The sequence below is a fragment of the Argiope bruennichi genome, chromosome 3 (genome assembly GCF_947563725.1).
Source record: "Argiope bruennichi chromosome 3, qqArgBrue1.1, whole genome shotgun sequence".
Lineage (NCBI taxonomy): Eukaryota > Metazoa > Arthropoda > Arachnida > Araneae > Araneidae > Argiope > Argiope bruennichi.
Window position 1 is genome coordinate 112,621,520 of NC_079153.1, and position 24,618 is coordinate 112,646,137.

Consider the following 24,618-nt stretch of genomic DNA (forward strand, 5'->3'; position numbering starts at 1 on the left):
AAACTATTTGATATATTTCTTCCATCTCACTCATTACATTTCTGTTTTATTGTCTTCACATGCTTACAGGCAAGCAGACTGAATTTCTTCTGACATATTTTTTCTTCAATTTGATGTAAATCGGCAATTTTTATGTCAAAGTTGCATAACAAATTTCATCCTTCTAGTTGGCTCTTCCATGTTGTCGTAATTCTAACCCTGTTTTTATGGAATCAGAATGATCAAAAACTTAAAGCTTCATCCAAGCTTTAAGGTGACATTTTTTTGATAATTTGCAATACTTTTCTGTGTACACTTTGTATATGTGAAAAGAAAAAACATCGTATTGTAGTACCATGTGATATCCGCTCTTTAGAGTGCCTCCTATTGGTTACTAAAAGAACTAAAACATATATGGCGGAAGTCACGAATGTAATTTGACCCTTTCTTAAATAGGAATGTTTGCGACATTGCGATCCGAAAATTAAAATGTCCCTTTTAATATTATTAGATTATTAATTATTATGTTATACTAATTGCACAACATTGTTTTCTTGTAAATTATGATGCCCATTTTATGTAAGTACTTACTTTTCTTATTTTTGTGTATAAATATTCATCGTAGGAGGCAACGTGAAACGCTAAACTGATTTGTAAACAAGACATCGTGAGTTCCGCTATCTCTGTATTATGTTTGCAAATGAGAAGTAAAGAGGGAGGGTAGGAATAAAACTATTTCCAAATGTCAAAAGTAATTATTTATTTTTTCTAAGAGCATTGATTAATGCGCATAATGTGATCTGATCAAAACGCTATTATTATACATATTTTTCTTAATTTATAAATATTTTTACACCTGATAAAAATATTGCTAAACTGTATTTAACGCCGATTATTTTTAAAGCAAGTATTTAAAATTATCCTGAAAATTTTGATTATTTATAAGATATTTTTTCAACAAATTTTTGTAGTAAGAATCAAACGTTATATATTTAAATTATTTTATGGTATTGGAAATTGTATTCTGAAACTTTTCGCCTCGTCGATATATAAAAGCATCGATTTGTTTTCGTAATTTTTTTCAAGATTATAAACAATGTTTTTTGCTACGAAGTTTAATAAATTCTGAAAAAAATGCCCTAATTTTATTTCAAGTTTAGCTTAATTTACTTCTTGTTATAAGTATTTATTTAACTTAGCTAACAAAATATTCTTATATATTTGCAAACGGAATCTTCTTAAAGAAATTTCTTTCTTAAAGAAATAAATATATTGTTTCCCCCTTAGTTTTTGATAACTTAAAATTAGATAATAAAAATCCAAAGAATGTTTGAAGATGCAAAATTTGTTCTATAACAATATTTTAGTTTATAATTTGTATATGTAGATAATTATGTAGCAATATTATAAAAGAAAAAATTACAGCCCCTCTTATATTAGTATGATTGCTAATTGGAATGTGTAAATGAATCATCATGTCTTGCCTTTAAGTTTCTGATTAGAAAACTTTCAATCATTGTGAAATCTAACTATACAAAGTATTTAATTTAATAAATAAACTGTCAGATTTAAAAATTATTAGATAGAAATATTTATTAAGTTGATTGTTTTTTACTAATGGTCATTATTAATTAAATCCTTTACTAATAATTAGTGAAATGCATTTGTCATTAAAAGTGAAGAATGTAGAAAATAGTTTTGTGGATGTGATATTCTAAAATTGTTATAAAACTTAAATTGTACAAATTTAATGATTTACTAAAGATGCTAATAAGCTGGATAAAAAATTTTACTGGTAAAATCTTTTACAATGCAATGATAACAAATATCCCTTTAAGATAAATACTGTTATGAAATGTTAAACAATACAATATAAAGTTACTTGCAAGCAAAAAATTGTTATTTAAAATATTCTTCAGGTTTGCTGGAAATTTTTCAGCTATTTTACAAAATGATATTGAAAAGTATTCAAAATTGAATCCTTGGTAATTTTATTTTAATTATCTATATATTTTTCTTACCTAATAATTATTTTCAAATAGCATATATAAATATTTATTTTGATATCACACACTTTTATTTGATAAAATTTTATTAACTATATACAACTGAGACAAAAATGTTTTATAAATACAACTACTATAATATTGTTAAATAAGAGGAAATAAAAATATGAAAAGCTAAATTATTTATTTTTGAAATTTTTAAATAATTTGTGTATTCTTTTGCTAAAACTAAATCTATCAATGAAATATAATGTGAAACAAAATATAGCTAATGATAACTATGGTTGTCACATCTAACATTTTAAAAAGCATTATTGCCACAATCGAAACTTATTACATTTTTATTTAAATTTTTCTTTGTATATAGATATGTGTTTAAACTTCTTGAACGGCATGAAATTATTTTAACATTTAAAAAAATATTTTATTGTGTCTTAAACTGTTTTATTTAATGTATGAAACTGGACAACTAAGTTTTTTCCCCCTACAATTATTTGGTGTATTAGCTTTTAACCCCCCCCCTTATTTTTTCTCAGAATGATTGATATTTATTTAAATTAAAAACAAACTTAATTCTATTGTTGTTTTATTTTTTTCATTTACTTAGAATTTGCAATTCTCATGGACCATTATTATCATTGAAGTTGCTTCAATTTATATAATTTTTTATCTATATAATGTGTGCAATTTGAAAGCTTAAGTCTCAACTTTTTTTCATGCAATCAAATAGGCAATATTAAGCAGAAGAATTCCTTTTAACCAACTTTATGTAACTTTTTAAATAGTCTAATAGGTTAAAAAAATAATAATTGTGTAATTATAAATTATTTAGAAGCATAATTATAAGCTTTATGTCATTAATGTTCAGCAAGCTTAGTTATCATTAACAGGAAAAGTAAACAATATCACTTGAATTGATTATTTAAACTGCAGTTTAAAAAAAAAAAAATTCAGTATAGAACAGTATCCATATAATGTATAGAAATTTAGTTCATCATTTATTAAAGCAAGATTTGATCTTAATATCTGAATTTCAAATTTAAAAATAAAAAGGATTTTTCAATTTTGTTTTTTACACTTTTGTTCTTTAATTAAAGAAATAAGGGTTTGCATCAAAAGAATACAGCATTTAAAAATGGAATCCTGATGTTATATAAAGAGGCCTGTTCTATTTTTAAATTTTATTTTGCTTTCTCTCAAAATTTTTATTCATTATATATTTTTTCAGGCTTTCTTTGTGTGTTTTCTATGAAATAATAAATGGATGCTGCAAATGATCAAATAAGTAAGTAATGATTTAGTGCATTTTGAATTTATATATATGTTTAATAAACTGAAATGACATACTTTTTGATCTTATGGATTTTTTTTAAAAAATTAGCTTTAAATAAATCTCAAAAATTTGTTCTGCAAATTGATTTAGTTTCCTTTAAATTCTGTTTCTGTGTCTTCTATTCCTTTTAAAGGCCATGAGAGGGAGTTTAAAATGCTAAAAGATCTTTGTCTCTTCTACCTTCAACTTTTCTTTTTTCCTTGTTTCACTTTTTTTTATTTTGTCTTGCTAAAAAATGTGCTGCCTCTTAAATGGAGCAAACCACGCAATTCTTGCCTGGCATTCATCCAACTTTACCCTTCACGTCAAAGTAGTTCATTTTGGATTATTTTAAGATTCTTATATTGAGTTCTTGCATGTTATATTTGTTACAATCAATGTCATTTGTCAGATTTTTATTCAAAATCTTTAGATTAGATTTTTATTTTCCATGGAATTTAAAATGTTTATAAATCTTTAAACAATAATAGCATTTAAAAAAAGATTCCTTTAAACAGATATATCGAAAAAGAAATGTAATTAAGTAAATTGAAGTAATTTTCTTAGTTTTTTTTTTTTTTTTTTTTTTTTTAAAGAATTTGGAAAATGATACTTTTTTAATTACTTTATATACTCGTTAATGTTAAATTCTTCTTTTATAATAAGAATTTTTTTTCTTAATTTTTCAAATTGTATAAAAAAGTAACTTATAAAACTCAAACTTTTTTTTCCAATTTTTTAAAACTTAAACCATTTGTTTGTTTATTTTTTTAATAATTTGTGTGTATAATTTACTATTAAAAAGTGTCTAAGGCATTTCACTTATCAAAGCCTGATAAGTTTAATATACTTAAAAAAACCCATTTGCTCTAAATTTTCACCACTATTTCCTTATGGATAAATCTAGTATTTTTAAATTTTTACTTAACTAATGCCTTTTTTTTATGTGTGTAATCTATATAATTTATATATATATGAAATGTAATGTATTTGTAATCAATAAATTTTTGGATTTGTTTGTTTTATTGTATGAAATATTGACTTATTAATTTATACAAAAATGAAATTAATTTATGTGGTAAATAGAAATTGATATGAAGTTAATTGTTTATTGTTTCAAGGGTTATCATTTTTTATATTATTTAGTTTTTCTGTCATCAGATGCTAGGTTTAAATACTCTTCTCTTCTATTTTAATGCACAGGATGTTTTTTTTCCCTCCATGTCAATGCTCTCTTTCTGTTTTGAGATCATAATTGTCTATTTATTAATTATTGACATGGTTAATTTATTTAATTGAAATGTGGTCTGAATAGCTTATAATTGAATATTTTTGCAAAGTGAATTTTCTGTTAAAGTTCTGGAGAATAATTCTTTTCTCTCCAGTAATTGCAGTCTGCCTCTGTTAAATCATCTTATCTTAATTTCAAAGATGATTGTGCTCTGAATACAGCTGGAATTTCAATTTTTAATTTTACTTTTCCTTTTCCTTACATGAAATTTTTAGATTTTTGTTATGCAGACACTTTATATTTTTAAAGTCTTGCTTTGGATTAAATATCAATCAGAGATATATTATATATTTCATTTTATGACTTATTATAAACATTCTTGAGTACTGATTGCCTAGATACTATATAGATTGAAATGTTATGTATTTGGATTGAACGAAATTAAATGAAATGTTTAGGTCAGAAAAACTGTCATTAGACTATCGCTAAAGAGGTTTGAAGAATTGCTTTTAAAGCTAAATTGTATAAAACTCTTGAGTTTTAATAAGTCATTCTTTTCTTACTTAGAATTTTTATAAATTTTTATCATCTCTGACTTTTAATATGCTTGTTAAAAAGCTTGAAAAGCTAATCTCTTAATCAAAATATCTTGTTAGTCAATTGTGAACTTTTAGTTGATAGCAAATGTCGATTGTTGTGTTTCTTAGTACTTAACTATTCCAAAAAGCTTAATAAACTTCACAATTATTATTCCCTTTTTTTTTTTTTTTTTTGAAACTGAAAAGTTAGGAAGTAATTTATTAAATGATACATTAACACATCAATTTGTAATGGGAAAATATATAATGCTTTTGTGTTTGGTTTTTTAAATTATGAATATTTTTAATATATGAATTTTTATTACTAAATTCCATCACTTAAACTTGTGTATGATTTTTATCTTATTATAATTTTCCAGCATTCTCTATAGAATATGAATCATTTTTGTTACTGGCAGGATTAAGATGAATTTTTAAAACTTTTATGAAATATGATATTTAAAATCTATATAACTAATGCACATATGAAAATTTAAATGTTTAAATTTCTCTGTTTTAAGGTACAAACAAGCCTCCCCTCCTTCCCAAGCCATGCTTAAGCACATCTTCAAGCGAACATGGAGAACATGTTATCCCTCAGATGGTGATAACATCACCTGATGAGGAACCTGCAGTAATTCAGAATAGTTCACAAGCTATACCTTTGCCTTATGTTCCACTATCTGAACCTATATCAACAGATAGTCAAGCTAAAGATTTAAAAGGCATTCCATCACCACCAGAGGCTGTTCAGGAACAGCAACCAGAAGATGGGTAAAATATTTGTCTTTTAAATGTGATCTGCATGTTGCATTATGTATTTTTATTCATTTTTTTAAGTGAAATAATTGTTTCTTTTTTGAAATGTTGATAACCATATTTACCAATTATAAATGTTAGTTAAAAAATTGGACTTTTCTGTTAATGAAGTAAGTACTCACTGCAATTGCTGTAATGTTCCAAGAATAGCAACATTGCATGAACAATTTTCTTCAATTTTGTTGCTGAATTCAGTACTTTAGACTGCTGTCTAGAAAAGTGCCAAATAATTTTTCATGTTTTTGGTTAAATCTTTGTTTAGGAGGAATTTAAATTGCTAATCATATTATATTTAATTAATATTATTTATTATTTTAAGATGTTTCACTTTCTTAAAAAAAAAAAACTGCTTGTAAAATTTAACTTAATATATATTATTAAAGAGGCATGGTAATTTGAAATTTTTGTAATGAATAATCCTCTTGTTCTTTAAAAATTTTATCATACTTATTAGTTTTTATTTATGGTGACATTTGATTAAAAGAAAACTGCTTAAATGAATTATTAGAAACTTAAGTTTCAGATTTATGAAAGAATTTAATGTAATTTTGAACTAAAAATTATCCTATATTTTTCATATAAATAGTTTAAACTAGACTTATTAATATAACTAATTTTCATCATTTTTGAAAGAACTGTGGTCATTTTAATATATTAACTAATTTGATTTTATTCTTTCTCATTACTAATAAAATTAAGTTAAAAATAAAGTATTTACATTGAAAAAGTGTCACTAAATTCTTTCTTTTAGTTTATAAATTGAAAGATTAAGTTTGAAAATGATGTATGACATTTTTAACTACTTATTAAGAAATGCTTCTTTTATTTCTGGGGATCTAATATTATGCAGTAATTCCTTATACTTTTTTTCATAATAAGGGTGCATTTATTGTAACACATATCCTTTTTCTTTAACTATAAAATTTTTAAGTATTGCTGCATTTTTCTTTATTTATTTTATATTTTTCGATAAGATAACAAATATATCATTATTTTTCTCATTATTTCCTTCAAATTACAATTTCATATAGAATTCTTTATAATAAAAATTTAAGAAAGCTAATAGCTATATTAAAGCTAATAGCTAATTATAAATAAGTTTTAAAAAGTGACATCATAATTTTATTGCCATTTATTCAGTGATGAAATATGCTAAGAAACTGTTATTTCAATCATCAGATTTAGTGAAGAAGTAATGAATTAATATTTGTAAATCTTTCACTATATCTTTTCCTTACAATATAATGTATGGCAGAAATAAATAAGAATATATTGAAATGAATTCTGAAAATAATTTGAAAGAAAAAAAAAAGATTTAAATGTAAGTATATCTTGTATACTGTATAATTTAAAAAATTTCTGATGTTAGATAACACTAATTCTTTATATTCCAAGTTATATATATGTTGCAGTAAATATTATAAACTGGTGATTATATATAATTACCAATGAGTATTCATAATCACCAGTAATTATACCTAATCAACAAATTAATTAAATTAACTGTAAAACACATATTATATTTTGACATTGAATGTATTCCAAAGTATTGAATTCTTAGCTATCATTTTTTTCAATTGTTTTATTTATTTGTTTCATTATTTCTGTAATTTAGGAAATGGTCTGGAGATGGACAAGTCGATATAACACAGAACAAACCCATACCACAAAGTCACACAGAATCTAAACCTGAAGAACATGTTTCACATTCTGTCATTCAGAGGCCGCTTATCATCGAGTAAGTTTTTTGTTTCAGTAGAATAGAGATATACTATGATACTCTGTCAGTGATTTTTCAGGCTGATAGTACAAAGATAGTATTGCTATGTCTCATTAAACCCAATTAAATGTTCCTAAATACGATCTTTAAACAATTGTTAAAGATGAATACAAAATGATGCCTTTTTTTAAACATATTTAATCTTTATTATTCAGATCCATGAATATAAATTTCCTCTTTTGCATGCTCATGGTAGCTGTCAATCTGGCCATATATTTACTATAATTATTTAATATTAATAATATTATTGGATGAAAAGAAAGTTGCTGTATGTCCAACATTGGGACAGTTTTTCTAGAAAATGAACTGTCATTGATTTAGCAACTAGTTGAATATATAAAAATATATTATAAAAGATTTATTATAACAAATTATATTCTTACTCTTCTATAGATTTAGAATACAAAAAACTGGATTAAAAAAAATATGCTTTCTATTTCAAATATTGTGTTAATGGTCATCTCAAGAAAGAGAGCAGTTCCAAGTTGCAAAAATTTCATGAATAATTTTTATAAATATTTTTTTTATTTTTGGTTAAAAAGAAGAGATAACTATAACTGATAAAATTTTTAATGTTTTTTAGCACCATATCCTTACCATGTTATTAATTAAAAATAAATATTGGATCTGATTTGTGCTAATGTCTGATTATATCAAAAAGAGTTATAATTAAACAAATTTAACTAACAGAACAATCTGCAATGCTTATAAAACATAAAATTTTATTTTATCAGCACTGTTTGCTACCATGTATAAATAGTATATTTATGATATAAAATTTTGATCTATTTAATAATTGAATAATGCAATTTTAAAATAATTTATTTTTTGATAATAAATATTCTAATTAGGATGCATTGATTTTAAATTAAAAAAATGCTTTTATGATGGTGCATGTATTTTTAATTTTTGTTTATGTGATACAGAATTTAAAAAACAATGAAAATGCTTTTTTGATATGATAGCAGTTTAAGTTATCACTGATTGTAATGATCTTAAAACTAAATGCTTTTTTAGATCAGAAAAATCTGTTTCTCAGTCCACAACTCCCGAACCAAATGTACAAATTTCAGAATCACCCTCTCCACCCCCTTCATTACCACCAACAACTATGCAGAGACCTTTGGTTGTTGAGTAAGTTTGTCATTTTTTTCATTAATTATTTTAATTTCATACATGTTTTTTTTAAATATATGAATAAGGCTGATTGTATTCAAAATGAATCTAGATTTCCACTTTTTTTTCGCTTTAATAAATCTTGAATTCCCAGTTTTTTTAAAACTGAAGCTTATTAATTTTCTCAAATTTTGGCATAAAATATTTCATTATGAGAGTGAAATTAGATTTTTTAAAAAATAATGACTCACTAATTAAGACATTTCAAGCTGTCTGTCACTGGGGGGGGGGGGGGGGTCTGGGTTCACTTTAATATTAAGAAAACAATTTAATTCAAATAAATGCTATTCTAATAAATGTTTCATTACTATTACTTTATGTGTAACTTATCAGCTTTATACAAAGGTATAAATATATAGAAAATTCTTGTTTGTGATCTTTAATATATAAATTTTTTAGCTTGATGATTACATGCAGTTAATGATGTGCTATTAGTTTTTTAAAAAAAAAAAGCCTTTAAAGTCCTATTAGAAAGTTAAGCAAAATTAAAATGAAATTAATTTATTTGATATTTTATATAATTTTTATTTTCTACATTTAATTAAGTCTGTTTCTGTGTTTTTAAAATTGACTTTTTAAAAACTTCTTTTACAATTCATTTTTTATGTATATGTTTTTCTATATATTTTCTTCATTTCTTTTTATTTAAATATTTTCTTTTTTAGTAACTCTAGTCAGATGGCAGATAATTTTGTTTTGGCATCAGAAGGAACTTTTGAACAGTGTAGTCCAGAAACAATGCACAGGTAAAGGAAAAAAAAAAAAAAAAACCCTCACATAATGGCATTTGTAATAAAAAAAAAATCATTATTAATGCTAAGCAATAAATGATTCTCTGTGTATTGAAACAGATTCAAATAATTTCAATATTTATAGCAAATGTTTCATTCTAAATTAAGATTATATATAAGTAAAAAATTACATTTCCTTTTTCTTCTTAGTTTTTAAAAAGATTTTTTTTTCATTCAAATATATAACCTTCTGTAATTTATAAAATATTTTTTAATTACAAGTAATGCTTTATATTACTGATATGGTGTAGACATAATTTTATAATTCAGATTTTTATATTTTGCATTTCTATAAAAATAATTCATTAATGATTAAAATTCTTTGTAAGAAAATTCCATATACAGTATATTGAGTATATTAGTACTGAAAGAAGCAGGATGATAAAAGAAATTTGGGGTGAAAAATATATAAAGAAAACACACAATTTTAAAAAATATAGATATTAAAAAATAATGTTAAAATATAATGTAATTTGTTTTTGTTGGAATTATAAATATATAGCTTTTAGTTCATAAATTATAAGTATACATATTTTAAAAATATATAAATGTTTAAAAAGAGGTAGATATTTTGAAAACATTTAATAAATTCTTTATATTTATATGGTATTGTTGTTAATATAAACTTACATAAAATATGGATAAAAATTGGCTATTTTTTGAATTAGAAAAATAACTGAAATAATAGTGTGTTACCTGGATGTAAAATTGAATAAACTATTACATGTTTTGAAACAAAAGTATTTCAAGATGAATATTAATTTATCATGATTTAGATTTTTCTTCATCCTAGAATTTATCAGTTCTGTGATGATCTTTTTACTTTCTTTATTAAATATAAGGAATGGGAGTAAATAAATATTGCCTTTCATTCTTGGATTTTTTGAAATTTCACATTAATAGCTGCATGTCTGTATTATTTTAGTTCATTCTTAGTAGTTTTTCTATATAAACTTCCAGAGGAAAGAAAGAATTTTATTCATTTAAATATTCTTCTCATTTTCCTTATTCTTTAGAATTCAATATGTTTATATATTTCATTACCCATGAAGAAATTTTCAAGTTGTTGTTATTGTGATTTTTTTTTAAAAAAATATTCTTACTCAAAAATTTTTTCACTCCTTTATAATGCAGCATTTTGAATTATAAGGTTTCAAAGGTAAGATATTCAATTTTAATCATAAAGATAATTTGGAATTTCATGATAAATTTTTGCTCACTGTTAACATTTTACCATTTTGTTTTCATATATTTTTGCAAGTTTCTATCTGCTTTTATTGTGGCCCAGTAGCTAATTTCTAAACAATTAGCAATTGACATATAATTCTTGTTGTAAAAATATTTTGAATGATGGAAATTATTCTTTGTTTGCATTAATAAATGCATATTTGAAAAAAAAATTATGTATTATCATTTTTTATACTATTTCTTGATCCTATTCCTTGGTATATTTAGTGAAATATTCTTGATACTGATAATATTTTTCAAAGCAGTGATTAAAATTGATTTAGTTATGAAAATTGAAAATCGCTGCTTTAGATGAATTGTACAATTACATTTATGCAGTCTCGATGGAGACATTTAGAGATCATTTGCAAGTTGAAACTATGCAAAATTATTATTATTGTTTTGTGTTGTTTTTTAAATTTTTGCTTAAAATAAATTGTTTTACTGTCCTCATTTAGATTAAGTAACTGTGTCAATTTTAGTCACTTTTTTTTCACTTCCAGGTATTATTATTATTTTTCTAAATATGGATAATAGGATCAGGGGATTAGATAAGGATTTCACAACTTTTTTAGAAATACATTTATTAATGCAGTTAATTTTTTTGTTGTAATTTAAAGTATTTTTCCAACTGGAACTATTAGACTGTCTCTAAAGATTTACAAATTAGCTATTGGCACATGATAAAGGCATGCACTTTGTATATTTAATGTCAAACCTTCATTAGCTTTTAGTTTCTTTTCTATTTTTGAAAAATTAAAAAAAAAGAGGGAGGGATTGTTGTTGGGCAATTTAATGAAAATTCAGTGGAATTTCTGTATTGTTTTATTTTTCCGTTTTATATTTCTGTATTGTTCTGGGCAAAGAGAAAAAAACCTATTCACTCTTTTCTTTCTTTTTTTTTTTCATTTGCTTGTCGCTCTAATAATTTTGAAAAGTTTTTTTTTATGCTTATGTATATGTATATTTTTTAATTTTAGAGAAAACATAGGAAGAGATATAAATGAAGAGATTTTAGATGATTTTATTGAACCTTCCATAGTGGATACAAAACCAAAGTCATCCAGTTTCTCATGGATGCCTTCTTTTTCCAAACCACATTCCTCAGGAAAAGATGAGAAATCTACAAGTATACAATCAAGTAAAAAAGAAACAGACACTAAAGACAATAAACCTTCTGATATTGAACCTCATGCTAAAAAGGATGGAATACAACAAAACATGAAAAAATTCTTTGACAATTTACTTCATGATACTACTACAGATACCAAGGATAAAACTATAGTGCATGATGATCAGTATGAAAATGCAGCTGCAGACTCAAAAAATGTACAAAAAGATGGTAAACATGGTGTAATGAAATTATTTAGTTCCTCTAAACAAGAATCAGAAACTAAAGGAAAAAAGTCTCCTTTACCAGGTGAACTTCCAAAAGAAACTAGTAATATTAAGGAAACTTCTAAAGATTCCAAATTTACTGTGAAAAAAATGTTTGATTCCTTTAAACATGATACAAGTGATAAAAAAGATGCTGCTGCTGAATTATCCCAACCTGATCTGAAGTCAAAAGGGAAAGTTATGCCTTCTTCACAAGAACCTCCCAAAGAAGTAGAAGTTGCACCTAAAGATTTTTCTAAGGATTCAAGATTTAATGTGAAAAAGATATTTCAACATGATACAACTGAAAAGAAAGATGCTACTGAAATAGTGAAACCTGACACAAAATTAAAAGGAAAAATCTCTGCAACTTCAACTGAACCAGTAAAAGATTTAGAACCAACTTCTAAAGATGTCTCAAAAGAATCCAAGTTCAGTGTGAAAAAGATGTTAGATTCCTTTAAACATGATGCTGCTGCTGAAAAGAGAGAAATTTTACCCGAATCTTCTACCGACGTGAAGGTGAAAGTGGAAATTACCCCTTCTGTTGAATCAGAAGCTAAATCTAAAGATTCTAAATTCAACATGAAGAAAATGTTTGATTCATTTAAACATGATTCTTCTGAGAAAAAAGATATCTTGCCCGATTCTTCAACTGATTTAAAACCAAAAGAAAAAAGTACATCACCTACTAAAATTACTAAAGAAGGAGATGTTTCATCTAAAATCTCAAAAATGTTTGATTCCTTTAAACATGATTCACCACAGAAAAAAACAGATGTACCATCTGATTTATCACAACCAAATGAAAATCTTTCAAAACCGCATAAAGAAGGAGATAGTTCATCTAAATATAATATTTCAAAAATGTTTGATTCTTTTAAACATGATTCATCTCAGAAAAAAACAGATATATTATCAGAATCATCACAGATTGTTGAAAATCCTGATGCATCTAAAGTTCATAAAGACTCAAAAACTGGCTTCAAGAAATTTATTGATTCATTTAAACATGATGAGACTGCTTCATCTACAACTGCTGAATTAAAAGAATCTGAAACTCCTCTTGGGTGCTCTGAGTATGGGAAAAAAGATAATTTAAAATCAGCTATATCCAAACCTGATATTTCTAAACAATATCCTGGAAAAGAAACAACTTCTCAAGTCACTATAACCATTTCTCCTTCTGAAACAATTGACACCCAAAGTAAGATTGCAACAGAGACAAAAGAATTGCCTGAAGGTAAATTGAAATCAAAAGAAGGAAGTGTTAAGAAGTTTTTCCATTCTTTCAAGTTTGAGGGAGCGGGTGTACCTACCAAAAAAACAGCAAAACATCATGTAACATTTTTAGAAAGAGATAGTCTTAAAAGATCTCACTCTTTCAGAGATTCTATTCTTTTAAAAGATGAAGATGTTCCTGATCATACTGAAAAGGTTTCAAAAGGAAGTGCTCACAGTATTAGAAAATTATTCACTAGTGATAAACCATCTGAGAAAAAGAAATTGAAAAGCACACTCAAGCGATCGGAATCATGCAAAGAAACTTTTGCAGAGAAGGAGGCATTTCATGGTTTCAGAAGTTTCTTTGATTCTATTACCCATAAGAATGTTCCAAAATCTAGTCAAGTATCTAATGCAGAGGAGCATATATATGATACAGTTGGTAAGCCAGAACCATCCACTTCCAGTCCCTCATATCCTGAAAACATTTCTAGACAAACCTCTTCCAAAACACCTGAACCTAAGCAAAAAGATGATTCTTCAGGAATGAAAAAATTATTTGACTCATTTCGTCACAAAGATTCTGCTTCAAAACCAAAAGTCACAAAAAGAGAAGACAAAGATTATGAAAAGATTGATATATCTTTTGCTGTGCCTAGTACTAGTGAGACTTCTAGGCCCTTAAGTGATAAGAAAAAGGAGCAGATTACAACAGATTTGAAAAAGGAACCACAGCCTACCAAAATTGTTGAAACTAAGAAAAAAGAGCAAATTATAAAAGATACGAAAAAGGAATCAGAACCTATTAAAATTGTTGAAACTAAGAAAAAAGAGCAAACCACAAAAGATATGAAAAAGGAATCCCAACCTATTAAAAGTGTTGAAATACAGAAACCAAAAGATGTACCAAAAGTTTCAAGCTTATCACCAAAACTTACCAAAGAAAAAAAGGCAGAAGAAACAATACCTTCTATTCAAATTAATGGACCATCTACATCTGTGGATTCTAAAACATCTATGTTTACAACTATAAGTGATAACTTCACTGTTTTAAAGGATAAAGTTATGCATCCAAAAGACAGCAAAAAGAAAGAAGCTACAGACCAAGAAAAAGTATCTGAAGAATATGATCTTCAACATGCAGCTAGTAAAAATCAGATACATGATATTTCTGCTGGTACTTATAAGCCAATTGAAGATGGTTCTTTTATTAGTGTAGATCTTAAACAAGAAGATGATATTAAAAAGGGTACTACTTCTGTAATTCCAGATAATAAAATTCCTTCTCAAGAAAAATCTTTACAAGAGTCTATGAAAAAACCATCGATTCCTAAACACTTGCAAAAGTCAGATAAAGTATCAGCCAAAATTGAACCTGGGACACCAGAAACATTATATGACACTTGTTGTATGAGATTGGCAAATTTATTAGGTAAAAAAGCTCTTGAAATAGTTTCTGAGAAGACTAAAGGCCCTCCTAAGAAACCTCCTAAGCCATCAGCTGAAGCAATTGCTAGAGCTAGAGCTGCTGTTGTTTCTCAACGGTTGCGTGGACATCCTGCCAAAGTTCAGAGTATTGGTGAGAACATTCCTCCTGGATATGATGGCATTAGATTTGCTGATGATGAAACAGAATCATCCTGTGATTATAAAGACGTAGAGAATATTGATTACATTTTAGATTATGAGCTTGTCAATAGATATAAATGTGATAGCAAATTAGATACATTTAGTGATCCTAGTACTTGCAGCGGAATGTCTAGTTATTATACACCAGACACAGTTACTTTGAAGGATGAAACTTTCTCAGATGCACCTTTTGAAACTGTTAATCTTAATAATGATTATCTTTTCCAACATCTGTCAGCTGCTGCAAATGAGCCTGATTTTCGTAGTTTGCCTTCTAAAGTAAAATCAAAGGAAGAAAGAGACAAATTAAAATTTATTGCTAAACCAGGGCAAAGTGTAAGCAGCACTACCTTAACTCCTGTCAAAAAAGTTCCTCCACCTCTTCCTCCTAAACCTACAGTATTGCCTAAACCTAAAGACATTCAAAATAAAGATGGTGTTTCTCAGTGTATAAATGGACTTTCATTATCTCCTAGACTTAAAACAAAATTTGAAAAAGATTCTGCTGCTACCAAGAAACGACCATTACTAGTTGCTGATTTAAAAGGAACTGAATTTACTAGCTTACAGACTAAATCTAAAGAGCACCAAAATAAAGAACGGACTTTTAATACAGTTTTGAGGAATGAATCTTTAAAAAATATAAGTACTATTGCTCCTCTACACAAACCACTTCAGAATACAAAATCTTCACCTCATATATCACAGGCATCTGCTTCTTTTGAACCTACAGTATCTAAAAAACAGACTCCTCAGAGACCTCCACCACCTATAAGTTCTATTCATTCTGAAGAGAAAAGGTCTAAAGCTCCTCCACCAGTGCCAGAAAAGCCAAAACGTGAAGGCCGAACAGCATCCACATCAGCTATTCCAGAAAAAAGAACCATTTCTCCACCAAGACCACCTCCTCCTGTTATAACTAAAGTTAATGTACCTCCTCCTAGACCACCACCTCCTACTCCTTCTAAAATTGTTACTGAACTCTCTGATCAAAGAATAGGTGATCAATCAGAAACCAGCAATATTTTAAAAACTGATCAAAGGATTTCTCAAAAAGATTTATCTAATGATATACCCATTTATGAAAATGATTCACAGCAGCATAAGTTATCTGATATTATTCATCCTGATAGCTCTGAGAAGAAGGAATCAATTGATGATAATCAATCTGAATGTAAACCAGATGAAAATTTAAATGTATCAGTTAAAGAAAGTAATCTAACTCCTAAGTTTAGTGAGGTAATTTCAGAAATTGAAGTATCCAATCTTCCCTCTGTATCAGACGATACTGATGTGATTAAACCGGCACCTAAACCGCCTCCTCGTGGACGTAGAATTCGATCGCGTACTGTCGAGATCCCTCCTAAAGAAAAAACCCCAGAAAAGTCTCTTCGCAGGAGTCAGTCTCTATCAGATATTGAAGTTGAAACAAGAACCTCTCATCTTACCATAAGTACTACCCCTACAAAAGCTGATCTAAAGCATTTATATACATCTGTAAATAAAGATGGGAAAAGGGCAGTTGCCAGTGGTTCGCAGTCACCCAGTGTCTCCTCTCGACCTCTACCTGCTCCCCCACCCCCACCGAGAAAGTTCCGGTCCCTTGATCGTAAACCTAAAGATAGGAAAAAACAAGCAGAAAAGGATGAGTTGAATAGTAGTGAATGCGATGTGCATAGAAGTGCTTCTGCTGATGCAGCTGTAGACCAAGGACCAAAAGATACTGAAAACCTGATAGAAAGTACTTTAGAAACAAGTGGAAGCTTATCTCCTTTACCTAGAAGTTGTTCTCCTGATTTGTCATTAGATCATGAGTCAAAAGATGAACTAAGAGAAATAGATTCTTTTAAATTAAGTGAAAGTGGTTCTCCAGGACCTAGGAATGATTCTCCTAATATATCAGTAAAACCTCCAGAAAGGAGGAGAAAAACTGATAAACAAAGATTTCTTAGTCTTCACACTGAGAAGAAAAAGACTATCCCTGAATTTGAGACATATAGTCTTAGAATGCCGCGCTCACATAGTGAACCTTTGAAACCAGACAGAAAATTTAAACATGTTCATCGGCCAGAATATGATGAAAATGCTAATATTTCGTTCCCTACAGTGGCAGAAGTTCACTATAATAATGTTATATTGGATGAATGTGGTAATGAAATTGGTGAAACTTCAGCAAGTGCAAACATTCCTTCTGTGGATGCTACCGACTCAACTGCAGAGTGTAGCCAAGATAAGAAAAGTCCCAACCCTCATCCTCGCCGAAAGAAGGATAAGAATCCTAAGAAATCTCATTCCAGTTGGTATGATCAGAGTGAAGAATCATGGGAGATTGTAGATTGGGACTCTGTTGCTGCATCTGAGAAAGGTTTGAGAACTCCTGATGCGAGTGGGGCATTATCACAAATGCGGCGTAGATCTGACCCTATTATAGGTAGAAAAATTAGGCAGACATCTAAATTTTATGTTGATGTTGAAGTAGGCAATTCAGGATTACCTCTAGTAGATAAAGAAACATCTCCTCTCCATCTTGATTGTTCAGAAAAATCTGTACAAACTTCTTTAGAAACTTTATCTCAAGGTATAATATCACGTGATGAACAAAGTGAGTTAGCAGAAAGTTCCTCTGATAACACTGATAATTTGCTCAACATAGTTAAAACATTGCAATCTGAATTAAAAACTACTCTAAGTAGGCACAAGTCGTTAGGAGATGAAGATAATGACACAAGCAATGCTACAACCGATACTGAGAAAAAAGATGAAGATAAAAAGAAATATTTAAAGACTCCAAGTATCCAGTCATCTGCTTCAGAAACTTGGCCCATATCTTCTTCTGACGAGAGTGAGGGTGAATTATCTCCTGGAAGAGCAGCCAACTTGTCAGAAATTGCCTTAAATAGGAAGAAGAAAAAAGTGTTTTATATTGCTCGAGAAATAATGACATCAGAAGAAATATTTGTTGATACCTTGAAATTACTGAATGTAGTAAGTTATGCTTTTCTTTACATGCAATATTCAAAGTACACAGCTTATATTTGTGATTTTTACTATTCATATTTTATAGGATTTCAAAGCAGCAGTTGAAGCAGCTAGTAAACAAAGAAATGTGTCTGTGGTTCCAGATGAGGTTTTATCACAAATATTAAATCATCTCCCCCAGTTGCAGCAATTGAATGAGAACTTGCTTATGGAATTGAAAGACAGAATTGATAATTGGTTTGTTCAATGATTTTAGTATCTAATTTAGGATTTGTTACATTCTGGTATTAAAAGAATGTTCTAAAAATATCTTCTGTGATATGTAAAAAATTAATGTTAGCTTTTCATCTTTAGCTCAACATTAATTTTTTTTTTAGTTCAAAATGAGATATGTTTAGATTTTTTGTAGTAATATAAAAATTCCTTTCATTTCCTTTGAAAGATTTACTTTACAAAAAAGGGTATTTAAAATCTAGTTAATAATATGCCTTTTTTTTTTCAAAACATGATTTCTTACAATAGAATGTGTATTCTGAAAAATAGAATTATTAGTTTTATGGTGTAAAGCATAAATTTTATTCATCTTGATAAAATTATGGAGTTTATCTGTATTCTATTATTATTAATTTTTTTCATTATTTATTCTAATTCATTTCGTTTTTGTTCTGTGGAGATAATGATTTTTTTTAAATACAAAAATAATAGAAATTAAAATGTAAAACATTTTCTAGAAAATACTCTTCAAAAGTTACTAACTGTACAATTTATTAAAACAGATTTTTGATTAAACCTTGGAATAATTTCTGAAAGTAAATTATCTTATATATAAACATAATTTTTGAAGCAGAGCTGTAGCTGAAGGCAGAAAAGACACTTTGAAATTTAAATTTCATTTTATTCCATTCTGTGAGACCTGATATCTGTACAAGCAGAAGCGAAAAAACACATCACACAGAACAACATAAGAGAAATGAGGAAAAGCTCATGAAAATTTTATCCTTGTGATTATATACTGTGAGATTTTGATAGGGATTTCTCTACACATGTCGAATTATGTAAGGGAATTATAGGGATCTTTTAGAAGAATTTGTTTAGGTCAGCAATTTTTTATTTCTTTACACTCAGAGCTAGTAAACCTCCAACCTAAGCATTTTTACAAAACTTATGTTGAATTACTTAAATAGAAAAAATGGAATGGGATCAGGAAATAAGAGAATATTTTAGAATGACTTTGATATGGGCTAAATTAAACTGACAGTTTAGGAAATTAATTAAGTTTAACTTTAGATTTTAAAATATCATTATATAATATGTTGAGGCCAAATTTCAGTTGAAAAGTAAAGGCTATTCTATATTAAATATATTTGATTAAATTTAGAAAGAATAAGGTGGGTACTCTTAGTTATTATATTTAAATAAATTTTTATTTGGCACTGAGACTTTTGGCACGTTAGTTCAATTCCTTATTTTTTCCCCTTCTTTTTTTTTTTCTTTCAACACTAGTTTTTTTCTTCAATTGCTTTGTAGTTTTATGGTATTTTAGAAATTCTAAATTTTGTGTTTTATTTCTGTTAATTTGGTAGTTTCGTTCCCAGCTTAGTATATAAACAGAAGATAAGAATTATTAATTACATTTTATTTTCAGTTAGATTTTTTTACAATAATTAATGAAAGAAACTAAAAGATCATAAGACAATAAAAAGGACAAAGAATGTAAGGTTTTTTTATATTAGTAGTACAGCAGTCAATTATTGAGGAATTGTGTATGATCCAATCTTTCCCGGCAGAAGCGTAATTGCAAAATTTTATAGAAGCAAAAAAGTAGTGAATTTTTAAAGTTAAATATAATCAGATAATAAAAAAAATGTCTGGAGTAATTTAAAATTCATTTCTTGGGTGAAATAATAATATTTTACACCCAAGTTCTTTTTACCTTTACTGCCATGCTAGTCAACATTACTATTAGCTTGCCATTTGAAATTGTGGCCAAATTGATTTTACCATTGCGTAAATCAAATGTTTACTGGAGTTGAGTAGGTTAGATACCCATATACTCTTTGTGCAACCTTTTCTCTTTCAGTTGTGTATAAATGCATTTATTATGTTGTCTAATTGAAGAAGATATTTGAGGATTAAATAATAATAAATATATGGCTAACCGCATTTTTTGGCTGGATCATTTTGTAATATGCACTAGAATAAAGAATTATAATCTTGGTGATAAACTAGCATAAGAACAATAACATAAAACAACAGCAGTCACTAATTTTTTGAGTTCAAAATGATGGTACTTAAATTGAAATATACATGAAAAATTTAAGAAATCAATAATGTATTATATTTGTAATTTCTTTCTTTTATTTCAGTTCATTTAAATATATTTATTGTAAAATTGCATTTTTAAAATGAATTTTTATTTTATTTTATCTATTTATTTGAAATTTAAAGTGAATTATATATAGCATGTTATTGAATAAAAAGTCACTTGGTACTTAGAAAATAATTTCTTTGATAAGTAATATACATTTGAAAGTAATTTTTTGCTGATATAATGTTGTGGATTTTATTAATTATATGTTTGCTATTTTCTTAGGGATAAATTAGGTAAGATTGCTGATGTTATTGTAAAGATTGGACCTTTCCTTAAATTGTACTCTTGGTATATCCACGATTTTGAATCAAATGTTGCTCTTTTGGAAGAATCAAAGAAAAAATATCCTACTTTTGCTCAAGTTGTGAAAGAATTTGAGGTACTATCCTTAGTTCCTTAATGGAAAAACATTTGATTTGATTTAATACAAGCAATACTGATGAAATGTTAAATGCATATTTTGAATTTCTTATATTTTCAAATCCATTTTTCTTTTTAAAAATAATGTATTGAGGAAATTTGTCTTTTTTTTTTTTTTTTTTTTTTGCTTGCATTTGTCACTAAAAGGGAAATTTATTATTATAAAACTTTGGCATTAGGTGTTTTACCAAAGGTTGGGTTTTTGCTGATATTGCTGTGTCTATTTATGATCAGCATTTTTATAGCTTTGTATTTTAGTATTAGTGTAAACATGGAGAAGGAAAAAAATATGTTTTTGTCACTTTTTTTTTTTTTTACCAACAGCAAAGACAATAATATTTATATTTTTTATGCCATTAAAAGTGTGTGCCATTTATGCACACATTAGAATAAATGAATGAATAGTGCAAAAATTGTTTGTGACATTCAGATGGAATAAATTTCATATTTGAAGTTGGCAGTGCTGTAGTAGATCCTCCATGATTGATGATGACTAATTAAAGTGATCATCACAAACTATCACTATATTTACTATTCATAAAGTACCTCAGATACTCAACCAGCTGAAGTTGACTGTTTATTGGAATTTTATGTGATATGATTCCATTAATCACCTTGATTTTGTGTAAATCTCAAATTAAGCAAAAGTTTTTGATGGAACTATTTTAACTCGAGTCTTGTTGCTCCAACTCACACTCATTCACTCATTAATCCAACTATCTACTAATAGAAGAGGAATTTTAAAATTTGACACAAATATATAAGTTTGATGACTGATATAAAACAAATAGAAATAGCTCAAAATCTGAATATCTCTAATAGTGCCTCACAAAGAACCTGGATTGTTTTTTAAGCAGTGTTCAGTCGCCAACAGCCTGATCAGTGGCAGTTATCAACTGCACCCAAAGATATTTTTTATAATTATTAACTTAAAAAAACAAACATGATCCAACTATAATTTTTTTTAAGGCCCTCAGATTCCCTCAGAAATACAATATTATCCATCTATAAATTATTTGTAGATGAGACTTGTTGAATGTTGTGCATTTTTGGTGGAGTCATGAGGAATGGCACCACTTTGTTCCATTAGGATCAAAATATTTTTTGAGCAAAATTTTAGGAGCCAAAGACATTATGAGATTGGATTAGTCAGCATATTCACCTGATTTGAATCTAGTTCAAAGGAAAAGAATGACTTATGCCATCAAATTGCAATACTAACAGCTCCAGGAGATAAAAAGTATAATTTAAATAGGGATGCAACCTACATTTGCATCTCCTCCCATGTGCATACAATTAACTGTAATTTTAGCTTTCTTATCCCTGTTGAAAGGTAAATTTGGTTTATAAATGAAAATTGGTCACTTAGAAACCACATTTATAAATAATAATATACATTCAAATTCTATCATGCACTGGTTATGCAGCTTGTTGTAAGCTACCTGATTTGTATTGTTCATATACTTATATTTATAATTCCTATTTTGATACATTTCTAATTAATTAATATTAAAAATGACACCATTAGACATTGGAAACTTTAATTAGTCAGCATTATTTTTGGTATTATCCTTTAATTCTGATAAGCAATATATAAAATTATCTATTTTATATGTGTAATATTTAATATATATTTTACATTAATTGGTACATTTTTAGCCAGTTGTAAGCTGCTTTTATACTTCTTCAAATTGAAATTGGTTGTAATTTTTTTCCAGTCAAGTTCTAGATGCAAAAGATTAGCTTTGAATCATTTTATGTTGAAACCAATACAAAGAATACCTCAATATCGCTTGTTACTTCAAGAATACTTGCATCACTTAACTGAAGATTCTCCTGACTATCAAGATACTGTTACAGCTCTGCAAATAGTCAGTGAAGTTGCTGGTCATGCTAATGACAGCATGAAACAAGGCGTAAGTTTTAATCCATTTCTTTTAAGCTTCACTATTTTCATATCTAAAACAATAGATATAAAACTAGTGCATTCTTTTAACTTCAAATAATAATGATGAATTAAATGTAACTTTATTTTAAAAGAAATATATGGTACACGGGTACTTATAATGGCATTTATGACTTTATGAGCTTTTGAATAAATTCATATTAGGAGTTCTTGCAATACAAACTATGAGAAGCATTTAAACATTTTTTCCCCTTATTCTTTTATAAAATTTCAATTGCTTGTATTGCTTCTGTAGAAAGTTAGTTTTGAATCCCCTTGTAAATAAGTGTCCATTTTACCTGATGAAGGGAATCTTAAACTATGATTTTGAAATCTAAATGGGGATACAAATATATTTTGGGATTACTAAAACTTTGAGAGTAAGTATTTCTGTTAAATTCTTAAATATTTTGAACAAGAATAATCAATAATGCCTCTGGTTTAAATCTTTGGTGAAAGTTTATCTGAGAATCTTTGACATATCTTATGATTTTGCCTTTATACATTTAGGCTATTATATATATTCATCATTGAGTTCAGTGAATTTTCCCCAGCTCAATTGCAGTATAGGTACAGGTTAAAAAAAATTGAGTAAGCTGATGGTCCATGTTCATAAAAAGTAATCTAAAAAATTGGCATCATATTTTTTAAATGTTAATGTTCTTTTATATTGATTGTATCAAATAATTTCTTTAATGTTTTCCCCTTGATTTATATTTGCCAGTCAAGATTTGTTAAATCTCCAGTTGTGTGACCATTAAATGCCAAAATCCGCTCTAAATTTTGTATTCTTCTGAAGTTATACATTTTAATATTTAAAAAAATATATAAGAGTTATTCTATTCTCTATTTTACTAGACTAGATAAGATTGAAAGAAAAAAAATGAATCCTTAAACATCTTTATGTTATGGAATATAAATTTTATCCTTTCTAAATTACCTAATTTAGACTTTATCTTTTTTATCTAATAAATCTTTTGAGTGATGTACCTAATTGGATTATGATGTATTATTTTTATATGTAGGATAATGCTCAAAAATTGATATCTATCCAAAATAGTATTATGGGACATAAAGAAATTATCAAGCCTGGAAGGGTGAGAACTTCTGCTGTGTTTTATTATTTTATTTGATATAATTTTAAATTGAAAATTCATAAATAGTTATAATAAGAATTTATTTAAATGTATTTCTAGATGGTTACATATTCAGGAATTCTGTGAGCAAAAAGTTTGTTTTAAAAATTGTATTATATTTTTTGTTCTTAATATTTTTCATTTTGAAATTAATTTGATTATGTTTATTGGCTAGACACTATTTGCTTCATGCAATATGCATGATACAAAAATTATACAAAACTCTCTACAGAGCAGATCATAAAACCTAGAGTTATTAAATTTGCACTTAGTTACTTTTTGGATAGTAAGTGCTTTGTAAGAAAGGGTTTTCAAAATTTTAATTACATTATTCCTTTTAGAAATATTAATTAATCAAATGAATTAAAGTTATTGATTAAATTTTAATTAATTAGTTCAGAAATTGTAATTAATCAGTCAATGTTTTCTTTAGTAAAGAACATATTTTTCTGCACACCCACATGCAAATTAAATTTTCACAGCCCTCATAGCATGAAAATGTCAGTGTATAAAATATTTTTCTTTCACTCATCTATAAGCACACAATGTTTCATTTTTTAATCTGTAGAATTTGCTGAAGTATTGAAAGGCAAATTTATTGACTTAAACAATTATTCCATATCTTAGACTGAAGTAAT

At 27.0% G+C, this 24,618-nt stretch overlaps 1 protein-coding gene across 2 annotated transcripts in view; it reads left to right on the top strand.

The window, feature by feature from the left end:
* The first annotated feature begins 394 nt into the window (after positions 1-394).
* Positions 395-24,618, top strand: part of LOC129962735 (titin-like) — a 37,675-nt gene continuing 13,451 nt past the window's right edge. Inside the window, exons 1-11 of one of the 2 annotated variants that reach the window (XM_056076709.1) lie at positions 395-558; positions 3,214-3,270; positions 5,628-5,880; positions 7,541-7,663; positions 8,723-8,839; positions 9,547-9,627; positions 11,880-18,114; positions 18,194-18,345; positions 20,702-20,858; positions 22,618-22,815; positions 23,870-23,941. In XM_056076709.1, the coding sequence (XP_055932684.1) occupies positions 3,246-3,270; positions 5,628-5,880; positions 7,541-7,663; positions 8,723-8,839; positions 9,547-9,627; positions 11,880-18,114; positions 18,194-18,345; positions 20,702-20,858; positions 22,618-22,815; positions 23,870-23,941 (7,413 nt within the window). In that variant the 5' untranslated portion in view covers positions 395-558; positions 3,214-3,245. The remainder of the gene's footprint in view (positions 559-3,213; positions 3,271-5,627; positions 5,881-7,540; positions 7,664-8,722; positions 8,840-9,546; positions 9,628-11,879; positions 18,115-18,193; positions 18,346-20,701; positions 20,859-22,617; positions 22,816-23,869; positions 23,942-24,618) is intronic. The other variant, XM_056076708.1, reaches the window with a different exon arrangement.